At 32.6% G+C, this 16,292-nt stretch overlaps 1 protein-coding gene across 1 annotated transcript; it reads right to left on the minus strand.

Moving 5' to 3' along the window:
- Positions 1–755: 755 nt before the first annotated feature.
- On the minus strand, positions 756–8,829 carry LOC25500982 (phospholipase D beta 2). The gene is made up of 10 exons (XM_013589518.3): positions 6,531–8,829; positions 6,221–6,337; positions 5,705–5,899; positions 5,138–5,386; positions 4,955–5,023; positions 4,694–4,841; positions 3,561–3,709; positions 2,743–2,922; positions 2,287–2,484; positions 756–1,363 (listed from the first exon to the last, which is right to left on the minus strand). Exons 1-10 carry the CDS (start codon positions 8,079–8,081, stop codon positions 1,070–1,072), a joined length of 3,150 nt encoding a protein of 1,049 aa, XP_013444972.1. The 5' UTR covers positions 8,082–8,829; the 3' UTR covers positions 756–1,069.
- Between the last annotated feature and the right edge of the window lie 7,463 nt (positions 8,830–16,292).

Consider the following 16,292-nt stretch of genomic DNA (forward strand, 5'->3'; position numbering starts at 1 on the left):
ATAAACAACTCTTAATAAAAAGTGGTTCAAGGTTTAATCAACTGAACAATTCAATTTAGATCGATTTTTAAAACATCGATTTTGTGCTTGTATTTTTAATATTGTGTATGGTATAGCATTTGTTGAGAGAAATTATTTCTTTAAATAAAATTTGTAGGTGCCTTTTTAAAACTTAACTTTTTTAATAAGTTAAGTTAGTCCACTGAAATTGATTGAGGAATTGAGGGATCCTTTATTTTAATTTTACTTTTTTACAAAATAAAGAACTCTTTATTAGTGATTGTAATTGATAATTTTGTCTCACTTTTGTTAAATATGTTATGAAGTTTTTCTATCCTCTTTGGAATTGATGGCTCAAATATAATGGAGAAAATTCAAATCCAAAAAAGTTTGCTTACTGAGTTTTAGTGGTAGCCTAGTAATTTTTCAAAGAAGATAAGATGATGAAAACATCTGCAATAATATTCTAAAACAACTGCATGCAATGTCTGACAACTCTTGATTTTGAATATTGATCTTACGTCTAGGGTTTTCAAAAAAAGTGAACAAAATAGCCCATGTAGTAGTGGCAGAGAATATAATGGAAATTAAAATTCCTTGCCACTCGGTTCGAACCCAGATCACCGGCTTTCTTCCACCCCGTGTGTTATTTGAGTATGTTTGACTACTAGGCCAATAGAAAAATAAAAAATAAAAATAAATGAAAGGAAGAAAAGTTAAGGTAAAAGGATTTAATTACTATACACTGAATATGGTGCTTCCTCAATCATCATGCATTGCATTTCAAAATTTTTTAACTTGTATTATTTTGTAATTTTCAATTCAATCATTCTAACGACTCTTCCCTATGAAGCACAAACACATACACCAAATACGACACATGTCGACACTCATAATGAAATGATTAAATGTAACCACATGTTTGAGACACTGAACACACCTTTAATCTGAAGTGTCGATACTACATAACTCTTCCCTGGACCTCGCTAAGGCGGAAGCACTATAGCACTAGGTTGTCACATTCACCCTATTCTAATGACCACCAATGTGAATGTAAAAACTAAACTCATCAAATGGTTAGATTCTCTTGAATGGCAATAAATGATCCCACTATCTTTCCTCCCACATCAGGAAACTCTTCATGACCAGGAAGAGGTCTAACCTTACCCTTTCTATCAACTTCTACAGGGTACTTTAGTAAATGCCCTCTCATCTCTGTGACGTCGTTTGATGAAAATTGTTTCCAGTTCATTTCGGACATTGTTCGAACCCTTCTCACACAGTCGAGGCTCTCTGGTTGTAAGAAACAGTCTTCGATTGTGCCTGTATGTTCTGCCCATAGGGACATCCTATATCCATGAACCTACATAGTAGAGTTTCAGAAAACAAATTGTTTAGATTTAATACATGTTATGGTTGCAAAAAAACATGTATTGTAACTATTGCAGTATCAATTATATTTCGCTTGATACATGACAAAAAAATACATCAGTACTTTCACATAATGCAAAAGCTAAATTTAGAACTCTTAAAACCTTAAAAGTTATTTTGACAACAGCGTATCGATAGCGGATTGCGGAAAATATTGGAACACAAAAAATCTGCTATGTGAAACAGCAGATTGCGCGGGCAATTAGCTCATCCACATAGCCGTTAAATAAGTCAATTATATATAAAAAGGTATTTCGCTAAAACCGAATAGCTGGCGAAAATTAGAGTAATACTCATTGACCATTCAGCTTTTCTATTTCAAGAATAGGTCATGTTTGGTAGACATGCAGACTCTTCAGTTTTATTATCTTTAAAAACCTGAAAATCATTTTTTCCAACTATTGTCGCTACATCTACTAGCAGAAACTATATTAGCAGACACTATTACCCTTATATTAATTAAAACTAGGATAGCGTCATGTTTTTTTATAGAGCATCATTCAACAAATTTCGCTATGCTATAGCACCTTATTGCTGTTGTTTGACAACACTGGTTGAGCATATTTGCATTCCAGAAAATTTGAGAAATAAAAAAACGAAAAACGTTGATTTTAAGGCCTGGTGATGAGGCTTAGTTGCCTCCATATTCTTGATTAGAACCCCGAAAGGAAGAAAGGAAAGTAAAGGAAACAACTTAGTTTTTGGACTTGGATTTCCATCATGTTTGATGAAAGCCGTCAGAAGTCTAAAACAGCATAGAGAAAAAGCTTGAATGCGACAACTGAACCTTAACTGGTATATAAACAATGTCTTGTTAAGAAAATATGAGAAGCCAATAACTTATAAAATGTATACCTGTCCGCGTGGATAAGAATGTTTTCTTGCCCATGTATATTCAGGTTGGTAGGCTCCCATTGCAATCTCAGTGTCCCTTGTTCCTTCCATAGAGCGCTGGTTGATGTTTGCTGATCCAATGATCACATATTCATCATCAACTATCATGCCTTTCGAATGAACATAAATCATGAACCGTCGGTTATTTCGACTATTTGCCTGGTCAAAAATCACCAACATAAAAATCAATTGCATTCATTAAATGCTCCAAAACAAATTATTCAAAGGCTTAAAATAACTTTCAGAATACATTCCCTACTCATAAGCCATATTCATTTCACAAAATTTAAAAGAATTAAGACACTTTGATAGGAAACCTAAGTGTGCGCGCGCGCGTGTGTGTATATATGTACTATGGTAACAGAAAAATGTAACTGGGAAACCCAGAACTAGGGAGAGAGAACATAGAATTCATACCTGTGGAGTATTCGGTGGAGGAGGAATTCCAGATACAGAAATATTCTCATGCATATCTATGGTTTCTCGATTTCCAAGACAGAAAAAGTTTAAATAGTCTTGTGGAGAGAATGCTGCTTCGAGCCCAACTTCAACCAATGCCTTGTAAACTGTCTCATACATCATTTGCATTGTTTTATTCTGAAAAAAATTTAATAAACAATCCAAACTAAGAAATGCAATCATAGCCTATAACGTTCACTTTGACATCAATTTGGATTTCTTAAAAACCATTATTCCTACCGCTATTTGACACGCAATTTTAAGGAATAATTTGAGTCGACTTTCTTCTTAAGCTATACTGATAGGTGATGAATATCAGTGAGGCCTAAATTATTCTAATTACCACTATCTAAGAAAATAAAGAAAGTACTGAAATTCTTCATGAGGTCATACAATGTTTATATAGGTAAATTCATACCCGCAATAAGACAAGTGCACCCTAATATACTCAATATTACTCTAACAGAATGCAAACTAGATCCTTCTAGATTAAGATAAGTCATACTTGCTTCTACAACCAGCTGAATCACTATGCGAGTGCTCTTTATTTTAACTATCTTATATCATATACCTCAGTTTCACAATAGTTTCGAATAAAGTCATATAACATAACTACAGCCATCTTAAAAGTTCTTCCAGCATCACGTAAGTTTTTGTTCTTTCTTTTGTTATTATCGATTGGTCACTTAAGTGTTTGAAATCTTAATTTACTAAAACATGGTTCAAATCTTTGACAGGTAAAATGATTGACTTTCAGATTGTGAATTGAAGCATACCTGCCAAAATAGAATCCTTTGAGTGGCAGCACCTGTTGGAACACCCTCTGGCCACATTGGAATAACTATGTATACTGCAAACCTCTCATTTGCCTTTATTTTTTCAGCAATCTTCAGTGCAATTTCCATAGGAATTAAATTATTAGCACCTGCAAAAACATGAAAGTTCAACATTAAAACAAAAACAACCAAGCCTTATCCCACTAATTGGAATCGGCTGCGTGGATTAAACGACGGCATAATGTTCTACTATATGCCATTTTTCTATCTAACCCGGTAATCTCTAGGTCTTTCTTAATAGTTAGTTTCTCTTACAGTTTTTCTAGCTCTTCCTCTGCCTCGAGACTTTTAAAACAATTCCAATCTTTGTCCTCACTTGGTAAGTTGTAGAGAAAAGCCACTAGGACTTCCAACCTCAGTGGCTTTTAGGAAAAGAAAAGGCAAAACAACATTGGAGGTCCTTTTAACTTAACTTAAAGTTTCAAACAAATCCTTTATCTTTTTTTTCGTGTCAAATTAGTCTTTTATCTTTAAAAATGTTTACACCATTGAACCAACTTTCATTCTTAGTTCACTATGTTACAAATTTGTGTGCGTGATCAATGAATGATATACTATAAATAATGTTTCACCATTCAACAACACAGTTAGACTCTCGTCGAGGTCATAATCTTAGATAAAAACTAAAAAAGGTCATGTTAACTTTGATGGATTAGATAACATAACAATCATTATGATGTAATTTAAATGTTATCGTGATGAATCGAATACGTAATTTACCTTTTCGATTAGTTTGTTAACATACATAGCTGAACAATGTAGTTTGGTCCAACATTTTTGATGTTTATAAACATAAAGGACTAGCTTGACACGAAAAAAAGGTAAAGGATATGTTTGAAACTTTAATTTGAGTTAAAGGATCCTGTTATAGTTTTGTCAAAAGAAAAAAAGCATAGAGAAGTAATAGCATCCTGTGCAAACATAAATAGTCATAGACGGAAATTGAACCTTTTTAACCGTACTATATATAATTTGCTAGCCACACAATTAAAAAGGTAAAATATAAATTCTCCATAAATTAGTTATCTTTAAGGCAAGCACAAGCAACATGTGTTAAGAAAGAAGTTCCTTACCGATGTCCCTATTTTGACTCCAATTGTATGAAGAACCGATGAAATATTGATTCTCTATATAAATGTAATGCTGTGCAGCACGAATGGCCTTTACATACGCTGTGTGTATGCTCATGTCAATCAGTACATTCTTCCCACATACTAGGTTCTGTAAAAAAAAAAAAATAATGTTTAACTTCAACACTCTTCGTCACACATATGGTGGCTTAAATCTGGTGAATTGAAATCAAGCGAAAAAAAAAGAAAACTCTTTCCGTTCACCTTTATTGATCCATCTCTTGGCTCCTTTGGAAATCCCTTGACAGAGTTTGAATCAATTGAACGAAATATCTGCATTACACGGTATACACAATCAATGATTTCCTTTAAGTAGCGTCAATGAGAAAAATAGATTACTTATAGAAACTCTAAATATCTAGTATCTAGTACTAATTGACTAAATACCTGAGCATGCCAAGCTACAGGATTATCATCACCAACACTAGGAGCATCAGATACGCGGAGAATATCCGGAATTCTTTCTATCTTGAGCAATGCATCGTCATATGAACTCTTCAACTTTTTTATCCCTGTAGGTTTCGCAGCTCTTAACCAGCGCTCCTCAAAGTTTGTCAAAACATCATAAGCTGCTGGACCATCAATTTTAGAATGCAAGTCGTGCCACGGTTCCCGTGGACAACCACCAGTATTACCCTGCCATTAAGTAGTCCTCATTATCAGAATAAATTGGTCTTCTTGTTTCACACTTTATTTTAAAAATGAACGGTAATTCTAGTTTTGCAATTCATGGTGCGCTGAACGGAACACCTAGAAAACATGTACTGTGAAACAATCTCTAATCTTCTTTTACAAGAATACAAAACTAACTCTTGATTGTAATTTGATTTCTGCCGAAACTTGGAGTTACGAAATCTTTTATAAATGCTGCTCATTAGTTGTTAATTAAATGTTTGATGAGAAAATCTAGTGATGTTCATGTAACCAAATGGGGGTCTGAAATTAAGATATTACCGTGAAAGTAGGGTTGTGATAGTCATCCTTATGGACCGTCTGCAGTGTCCTAAAGAGGGGATGGTGGGGAGTATCATATCGGCCGTCACACAAGTCAAGCCCTCCAACAAATGCTACAATTTTTCTGAAGTTATTTCCAGCATCAGCATCTACAATTACAGTCTTCTGATGATGTGTATATATTGTTCCAACTTCCTGAGAATTAGAAGAAATTTAATGCGGAACTCTCAAACCAAAATTGCACAAATTTGTAAAAACATATCCAAGTAGCAAAACTGAACCTTATCACAAATTCTAACATTCGTGATATAAAGTTAGCAAAATTACCAAATGGGATCAACGATCACAAAATCAACACTAATATGTGCATCATAACAACACAAAATGCGAAGAAGAACGCCAATTAGAATATAAAGAGAAATAACAATACAAAATGCGAAGAAGAACACCGATTAGAATATAAAGAGGAATGAAGTAAAGCAAAATGTTTCAGTTATAGTCATTGTCAAATCAAACCTGTTGCTTAGCCCAGCTATGTCGTTTTCCGGCCATGCGAGGACAAAGTAACACTTGCACAGAAGAATGCTTGAAAAATCGTCGAGTTTCCTCATCATGCGTCGCCATGACACCATCCTGAATGTAAATCAGATGTTTAATGTGATTAAAACAAAAAGGAAAATAATATCTTTATATACTAAGAAATGTATTAAAAAAAAAAAACATGTTCAAGAGTCTTAATCAAACTTTAAATTAAAATTCATAAATCATGCTGGAAAAAGTAACATCACATAATCAAATGTAACATAAAATAAATTGCATTGCTTACCGTTTTATAACCAAGAATGCTTCTTGAGGTAGGGTCATCCCAAACAAGAAGAAGCACTCTCACTCCTTCCTGAGACTTAGACCTCAGAAGCTCACCAAGAGTATAATCCGATGTCTTACCATATCCAGCAGGAGCGTCCCTTACCAACCGAACTTTGTGCCACACTGACCACCCTGTAATGTAAACCAAACGCTTCGCTTGACGTATGGCATCAACCATATCAAGCCAACACTGTCCATGAACATAATGCATCCCATGATCAAGCATGACATTAGGGAGACATCCATCCGGAACATGAGCATCCTGATATAGAGTTACAGTTCCACCTTTCCTCAATGGAAAATATGTTCCCGGCACACCAATATAGTTAGGTCCTGCTCCAACTCCTTGATGATAAATGATCAGTTTCTCCATTGGTAGGAACTGAATGGAAACACTCAAAACAGCACCTGGCTTACAAGGCTTTCCATTGCTATTAAGGATGGGGTAGGTCCCTTGTACTTTTTCACCCGAGTATAATTGTTCGACCGGAATCGCTACAGTACCAATAAGCTGTGAACCTACCACATCACTATCCTTAACAACAAAATGCACTTCAGAAGCATGATGTGCAACAGGAACATGAAAGTGTTGCTCCCAAACAGGATTTTCGCTATTGCTAATCACAAAAGTCCTACCAACTACAGCATTTGATAAAGAAATAGACACATAAGGATCACTAGTAATCTTCCTAGTCATTGTTCCCTCAATCTTATTACCCACATTACCAGGAAATTTACCAAACACATCCCCTAAAGTCTTATGAAACATATCCATATTTGGAAGATTCTTAGCACTATGAACACAAATATCTAAATTACCATGCAAGAGCAAATATTTCAATGACCCTTTATACTGAGCTGGAACAATCTGCAAACTCTGGCTATGCACCGATTCATCATTCGAACCGGGATAAGCTGAAAGATTGGGTGAACCCCCCAAACCAGAGTAAGAATGTTCATAACCTGAAAAAGAATTACTACTAGAATGACCATAAAACTCCTCTTTTTTCCCTTCATTTAAAGCTGAATAGGAATGTGTCATTACTGGTGCACTTGGCTGATTATCAGATATCTGAACATTGCTCATAAGATCATTCAAATGAGGGTAAGGAGAACTAGGAGGGTGTGAACCATCACTAATTGGAGGGTATTGGTGAGGATATGCAGAACCATGAGGAGGGTTTGAACCATCACTAATTGGAGGGTATTGTTGGTAAGGGGGGTAAGCAGAACTATGATGAGGGTTTGAACCATCATTGATTGGAGGGTATTGTTGGTAAGGGTAAGGATAAACATGAGATGGTTGAGAAGTAGGTAACTCTAAAGGGTTTGGTTGATAAGGGTGGAAGGAATGTGAAGAATTTGGTGGATATGATTCATATGGATAAGGAGAAGATACTGGTGAAGGTGCATATGGATCATGAGATGGATTTGGAGGAGGGTATGGATATGGAGGATATGCATAAGGGTTTGGATATCCATATGGAGGTGCAGAACCATGATTGTCCATGAATCAAAACTCAAAATTGAATGAATTCAAAGCTATTCTTTCACACAATTGATTATGCAAAACTATTCAAAATTTTACCTTTGTTGCATATGCACACAAGGGTCAATGAATATACTATTCAAAATTTGATCTTTGTTACATATGCACAAAAGGGTCACAGAATATGGTATTAAAAATTTGATCTTTGATGCATATGCACAAAAGGGTCAAAGAAAATGATATTAAATATTTGATCTTTGATGCATATGCACAAAAGGATCAAAGAAAATGGTATTCAAGATTTGACCTTTAATGCATATGCAGAAAAAGGTCACAGAAGATACACAAAAAGGAATTAATTAATCATCAATCATCATACACAACAGAATCAGAATTAAACAAAGGGAGAAATATATGCTAAATTTAGAATGATCTAATATAATTTCATGCAATTTTTTTGGAGATGATATAGGATCAATGGTAGCTGATTTTTTTTTTTTTGAGACTATTCTAAATTTGATGATCCAATGAAACAAAGAAGGAAAAATATGCTAAATTTAGAATGAATTTTTTTGGAGATGAATATAGGGATCAATGATATGGTTTGTGATAGAATGAAAAATGAAACTGAAATGGAATAGAGGGAAAGATTTTGGGTTTTGTGATTTGGAAGACTTTGAAAGAAGAATACAAAAATGGTTTAAGGTGAAACTGAAATGTCTCTGTTTTTTTTCTTGTTTTGGATACCAAGTCAGCCTGGTCCCACTACTGACATGTACAAACTTAACACGGCGGAATGACTGATACCCTCTTGCATGTTGTACATGTACTTGTAGGATGATTTGTAGTTGTACCTTACCACACTCTTAATATTTGTAGTCGTATTTTTGGGAATTGACCAACTTAATATTTTTATTGGAAATTGTGTTTGTTCAAAAAGTAAAGATACCGATCAAACCATTTTGTGAAATTTTTTTTAATCTTTTTTATTGGTCAAAATCAACGGTCAAACCATTTTGTAATAATTTTTTTAATCATTTTTATTGATCAAAATCAATGGTCAAACCATTTTGTGATAATTTTATTTTTAATCTTTTTTATTGATCAAAGTCAATAAAGAGATACTAAAAAAGAGAAGAGAGATGGTAAGAACATAATGTGAGTGTGAGAGAGAAAGTTGTTCAAAAATTATCATAAAATAGTTGTATAAATATCATTTTTCTTATTCAAAAGTCTTTTGATTAATCAGCGTAGCGTACTTTTCGTCTGCACAAACGTTGCAAAGTTATGTTTGGATGACTTTTTTTTTCATTAGAAATCATTTATCGATCAGTATTTTTTAGGGGTTGAAAAATTTGTAGGTCTCACAAGCAGCTCGGTTTATAAGCTAAGGGAGTTAAAGGAATTTGCAGAAGAAGGTCTCATGTTTGATCCTTCAAAAACTAACATAACTACAAACATTGCTAACATATTTTGAATGTTAAGGACGACGAGGCTTCAAACTTGTTAACATATATCGAGTGGATGTGATATGTCAAGTTTTCTATGAGAGGGGTTTATTGGTTGTTGTATAACAAGTTTGAAGCCTCATCTTCCTTAACATTCAAAATATGTTTTAACATTATCTCTTTGTCTCATAATGATTTTTTATTTTTATTTTTAATGAAATGCATTAGTTTTCTCTAGTTAAAAAAAACATTGATAACATTTGCCTACATGTATACAAAAATAATCTAAAGGCTCATAGAACAATCGTCTTTTTTTATTTGATATCCTTAAACATTGAATATTTGACAAATCAAAATATTGAGGCTTGATTGATGGCCGAGATAAGAAAGATATTGTATTATATAATAAGACAATGCTAAAAGATGTTCTTTAAAGCACTTGTTAATGTATTAAATATGTTAAAATTATTTGAAATTTGTACAATCAACCTTTTAAAAGTAAAAAAAAAATTGTTTTTTTAATACAATTTTTTTTTTTTGTTTGCTTAAGAAGTGTCCTTAGGGTTTTTCCTTGTTAGCATGATCCTATAAAATATCATGTCATAATTTACTGTTGATTTCATTCCTTCGTCATGGTTCCCACATGTAACATCTCTTCTCTTGAATTTACTTTCAAATGATTTTATTTGGGAAGGGGGTGAGAAATTTAGGAAAATATCCCGAATTAAAAGAGATAAAGTATGTTTAGAAAAGGAAAATGAAGGTTTAGTGTTTCAGAGGATTCATGAATTTAATTTGGCATTGGTGTTGGAGGTTGTATGTGGAGTTAGATAGTTTATGGTTTAAGGTGTTAGAATGGAGGTATTGGGTGGATTAGGGTTGTATTAAAGAGGGGGGGATATGTTTAGAAGATTGTATGATGTAGCTGAGAATCGATTAGTAATAGTGGCTAAGATGTATGCTTTAGGTTGAACTTTTTTATGCGATGTTTGAAAACAATGGCATCGGTTATTTGCATGAGAGAAGGAGATGTAGAAGTAGTTTAGTGATATGTTGTCTAACAATTTTTTGAAGGATGGTTCAAAAGATAGGTGGAAATGACAATTAACATCGGACAAAGGATACACGGTCAGGGAGGTGTATCATATGCTCATGGTGAACCAAATTTCATAATGTGATTTGGAACAAAACCAATTCCGTTAAAAGTCTCGATTTTTGCTTGGATAAGATAATTGTTTATTCCGTCCTTATCATATCTTATTCATATCTAACTCTATTTATCATATTATGTATCTATCCTATCATAACCATAAAACGAGCCCTGATATCTATGCGTGCATATTTACACAAACTAATTTTATGAGATAATCTAAATTCTTTAGAAGACTTGATCTCTATAACAAATGTTTATTTCCAACTCCGTGAGCTTAGTTTAGTTGGTAAGGATGATGCGTAATATATGTAAGGTCTCGGGTTCGAATTTTAGACACCACAAAAAAAAAGTTTTTTTTTTTTTTTCCATACACATCAATTAGATATCAAATCTCCAACAAAATGATTAAAATGCTGAAGCATATCCTTGTGTCACACCATATTAATACTTTAAATACATTCAGTTCCCTATAATTTTGTTTAAACTTGAGTGCTTCACTTTGTAATTATTAAGGATTTGTTCCAGGTAAGTTTTATGATTTTTTATTTAAAATTTAAATTTGAAAATAAAACTTATTCAGGTAAAATGGGTTGAATTACTTTTTACTTAATTTGAAGAATGTTTCTACTTAGAAATTACAACACAAATAGAAGTTCTAATTCTTATATTTATTTTAAGCTTAACATGTCACCCGTTGCATCTTGCAGCAACCAGGGCCGGCCCTAGGCATAGGCTGGGGGTGCGACAGCCTGGGGCCCATGCCCGTAGGGGGCCCAAAAAACTAATTTTAGGGGAGGGGTGCATATAGCAAAACGTGGTTTATCTAGGGTATGTTTAGAAAATTTCATTATGAGGCCCGACTACTTAGTTGTCGAATAATAGATGATGGGCTGATCTGTTTAATGTTTTGGCCCTTTTGGTATGATTTGCTATATATACTCGCATATTAAACATTGATTTCTATATACACCCCCTACCTATAAAAAAATTGTGTTTTCATGTTTCTAATTATGTGTCAAGAAATTGATAAGATTTTTTTCGGCCCTTTTTTCTTAATAATAATGCGTCTCACTAATTATAAAATATTGGTAATATTTATTATCTAAGAAATTGTGAGAATCTTCGTAACAAAACAAACGATATTTTAGTTAAAAAGGTGTCTACTTGAAAAATAAATTTTAATCTTTTATTTAGAGGATAAAAAAATAAATTATATTAATATAATAGTGTCAAGTTTCTTAGATTGATTGAAAAGATTATAGATTTAAATTTGATAAAGTAAGATCATATGAGACACACTTATGATCATGTGGTCCACTTTACTTTTTTTTGTTCTATTATTCTCAAGTGCTAAAATTTTAGTCTATATTTCTCAAATGCTAAAATTTCAGTCTACTTTGTATGTGCTACAGTTCTTTACTTTTACTAATTTTTTGTTTTCTCTTGCTTTCTATTGAGTATTTGATTTATTTTAAAATGTAGCCTAAAAAATATTTATCTGGTAGTGAAAAGAAACAAAAAAAAAGAAATGAAGACCTAATAAAATCACAAAAAAGAGCTAAAAGAATTATGTAAAGGGCCCTTTTTTCATTTATGCCTAAGGCTCCTAAAATGCTAGGAACGACCTTGGCAGCAATCAACCACCACTCTAACCAACACACCGACTATCGACGACCACCACTCAACCATCTCCAATCAACTTTTTAACCATCATCGACCATCACTTCAACTGTTACCACATTTTTTTAATATTGAGGGTTTCAACGAGGTAGCATGATTTATAAGCAGAGAAACTACGAGTATTGTCAAGATATTTTTTTTTTGTGGTGTCCGGAGTTCGAACCTCGGACTTTGCATATATTATGCATTGTTATTACCAATTGAGCTAAGCTCACTAGGACAAAGATGAGCTCTCTCATTCGAACAAATAATTTCCATACGCAAGAGTCAAAAATCAACCCCCTTATTACTTATTTAAAGGGCCAAAATCTTTTACCACTTAAATCAATTCATTGCTAGTTCAAACTTAACTATTATTTTGTCATTTTTAATTATTTTATGTTTTAATATTTTTGACATTGGATGATTTAATCTAAGAAGAAGTAAAGAAAAGTAATTAAACTTGAAAAAGAAAAATTGAACTTCAACTCATAACTAAAATTCAGAATTGAAGCTCAAGTCGAAATTGAAATAAATTTTCTACATGTTTGTTTTTTATTTTTTAAAAGTAATACCCTACATTGTCTTTTTTCCCTTCAATATTATCTCATCTATATTATATACAAAGAGAATAGATGATTTTGGGGAGATTTTGTGCTGACTTTTTTGTTATTTCAATTATACCCTAAATAATTTTTTTTATGATAATGTTATATTTTTGGTGGAACTAAAAAAGATATAAATTTTTGTTATATTTATTATATTATTGTTGTCATTGAATAAGATAACTATGGTTTGTTGAGTTTGTTACATTTGAAATTCACAAATATTCATATTTATATTTTTAATATATATCAAAAATTTATATAAAATATAATTTATAAATTACACGCAAACTTTCTATAAAATATCGTTGATAATCTGTACGCGTTAGAGTAATAAATTACACTTCAATTTAATTTGTCTTTTCCCTTTCAAAATAGTCTGATATAAATATGGCATGTTTCTAACCCAATTTAAACAATTAGAGCCGCATTGAATCCTAACATAATGATTTTATACAAATGTTTTGTTAATTAAAAAAAAAAGTTTGTGTTAAACCTTCAATTTTTTGAGGAATAAGTCTAGTATTTCGGAATTTCATTCCGATAAAAATTTGTTGATTCTCCATAATCGAATTCGATTTTTCCAAACCATTCATTATAGGGGAACAAAAATTGTATTTCTACTCATAAAATTAATCAACTAAATAAGATAAAATAGGGAAAATAATATATTTTAACCAAAAAATAATAATTATGTTGATAGAGACATACAATATGTTTGAATTTGATCATCACGGGCTCTTCTTTGACATGGAAATGGGGATGGAAATTGGTTAGGGAATATTCAAAGTTCAAAAATATGAACGATTCTATCTATTTGTTCAACATTAATTTGTGGTGGAGAGAATGAGTCAACATATTTTTTTTGGTAGATAGACGAAATGACACAAAATCATTATAAATTCAGACACACAAGTGGAGGGGTGGGGGTTCGAACCTCCGTCAAGGCGTCCGGCCTAACAATTTCGGTATTTAACCAGTTGAGCTAGGACTTCTAGACAGTTGTTGTGAATTCGGACTCAAAATCACATCAATACAAACTATGATGTGTGGAGCAAAGGAAAGTAGTAACCAATATCAAAGTAAACACAAGCAACAACAATAATAACAACGACACCTAGATCTAATCTAGAAAATCAAAGTGAAAAACACAAAACCACAAGCACAAGATAAAGGGAGAGAAGAGAGAAACAAACATACCAAAGATTGTTGACCCAGTTCGGTCCAACTTGACCTAATCTAGGGGAGAGATTGATCTCTCCAATCCAATATCAATGAGTTCTTACAAAGAGACACAAAAGGGTTACAAGAAATTAGCTTCAACAAGTTCACAAAGAACAACCCTAATTTCTACCCTTTTTTTTTTCCCAATCTCACCAATGAACAAGACACTTAATGATTTTCACTCACCAAGGTGTTTACAATGTTTCCCAACCCAAGAGAACTCTAATCAAAGACCCTCAACCCTAAATTTACCTCCTTTGATTTCCCAAGTTTCTCTCTCTTCAAGCTCTCCTTCAAAATATGCAAAGAACACTTACATAACAATCTTCAACTGTCAAAATCGTGTCACGTTTTTCCCAAATCGTGACACGTATGGTGCGTACGACCCAATGTACGACCAACCTTATCCTGAAAGCTTGCTTAGCAAGCTGAAAATCGTGTCACGTTTTCCCAAAATCGTGTCACGATTGGACACTCTGAAAACAACTCTCGACATTAGCAAAATCGTGACACGCTTGCCAAATCATGTCACGATTTATCTATTTTCCAACTTTGCAATTTGAAGACATAAACAACAACGATCAACATTTTTATTAAGCTTATATGAAGTCTTGGCAACGGAAATAGGGGAAAAAAATGAGTCAACATAGTTTATTTTTGCTTACACGCAGCCGGTTGACATTGTTTAGTATAGCAAGCAATGTTGGATTCCAAAACAAGTTGATAGTATCATATTTTGAAACTCATCGTTTTGAGGTTCCTAGCGTATTCACATTGACCAATTTGGATGCAAATATATAATTGCTAGTAAATGTTAACTTGAGGCACGTGTTAATAAACTTATTATAGAAATATACGTATAAAAAATCGTACATTCAATTTCTCAAAAATTAAAATATTATGTTTTTCAATATAAAATTACTTTTTTTTGTAAACTTTTTAACATATGCTCTTAGGACACGAGTTAACTTAGACTCATAATTATTAAAATACCCGTCTGAGCTGCACATTCTTGATGCAAAGAAAATAGAAAAACTCCATAACATTCATTAATTCAAGTAGTAGTACCGCAACAACATAACATTCGTACTAGTAGAACTAAAGACAAAAATTTAAAACTAAAACCCTAAATTAAAAACATAAACTGAAAAATAATATTGTAAAAAATACACAGATTTTGTCCCAGATTCTTCCAATTTTTTCCATCACTTATACACACCTACACTGATATGTGGGTTCACTGGGTTAAATTTATATCCTCAATTTTTATTATGAATTTTCCTCCGAGTAAATAGACAATTATCCTCTTAAAATTGTAAGTTTCATCAATTACTTCCCTGAAATTAACAAAACTTCAATTACTTCAGGGGATAATTGAAGTTTTTTTTTTAATTTTAGGGAGATAATTGACAAAACTTACAATTTCAAAGGGTAATTGTCTATTTACTCATTTCCCCCCTTTTAACAATATATGAACACTTGAAAAATGATTAGAGTCTAGTTAGAACACCTTTTCACTTTGATGTGGGAATTGGACCGAGGCCCACGCTAGGCGTGAGGGTGAATGTTGAAGTTGTTTGTAGTTTGTTGTTAGTCCCACATCGCTCAAATTTAAATGTATAAATATGTTTGAGTACCTTCATCTTTTGTGCTAGCTTTTGGATAAGATCCAAACCTATTTAACACCGATAATATTTAATACTATTAAATGTGTCTTCGTTAAAGATGACATCATCATCTACTACTAGAAGGAAGACATTTAAGAGGCTTCATTACAAAATTATGTATAGTGCAATGTTTTTGAGTGCCAAAGTCAAACTAGAAGGAAGACATTTAAGAGGCTTCATTACGATTAGAACAAATACATGTGTCAAACAGTTTTACTCTATAACCGTAGAACAATTAATCCTAAAAAGGATATGATATATTAAGAAATATAAAATTCATTTAGATTTTAAAATTTCTTAACAACTAAGGAAAAAAATCTTTTCTAGTTTATAAATGATTTGCAATTTATCAAATTTCTTATCAACTAAGTAAACTAATCTTTTCTGGTTTATAAATGATTTGCAATTTATCTAATAACCCCAATCCAACAAGCATAGAAACCTTTCTATCCCTCGTCATTGAGAGATTTTAATTC

This window comes from Medicago truncatula, chromosome 8, assembly GCF_003473485.1.
Source record: "Medicago truncatula cultivar Jemalong A17 chromosome 8, MtrunA17r5.0-ANR, whole genome shotgun sequence".
Lineage (NCBI taxonomy): Eukaryota > Viridiplantae > Streptophyta > Magnoliopsida > Fabales > Fabaceae > Medicago > Medicago truncatula.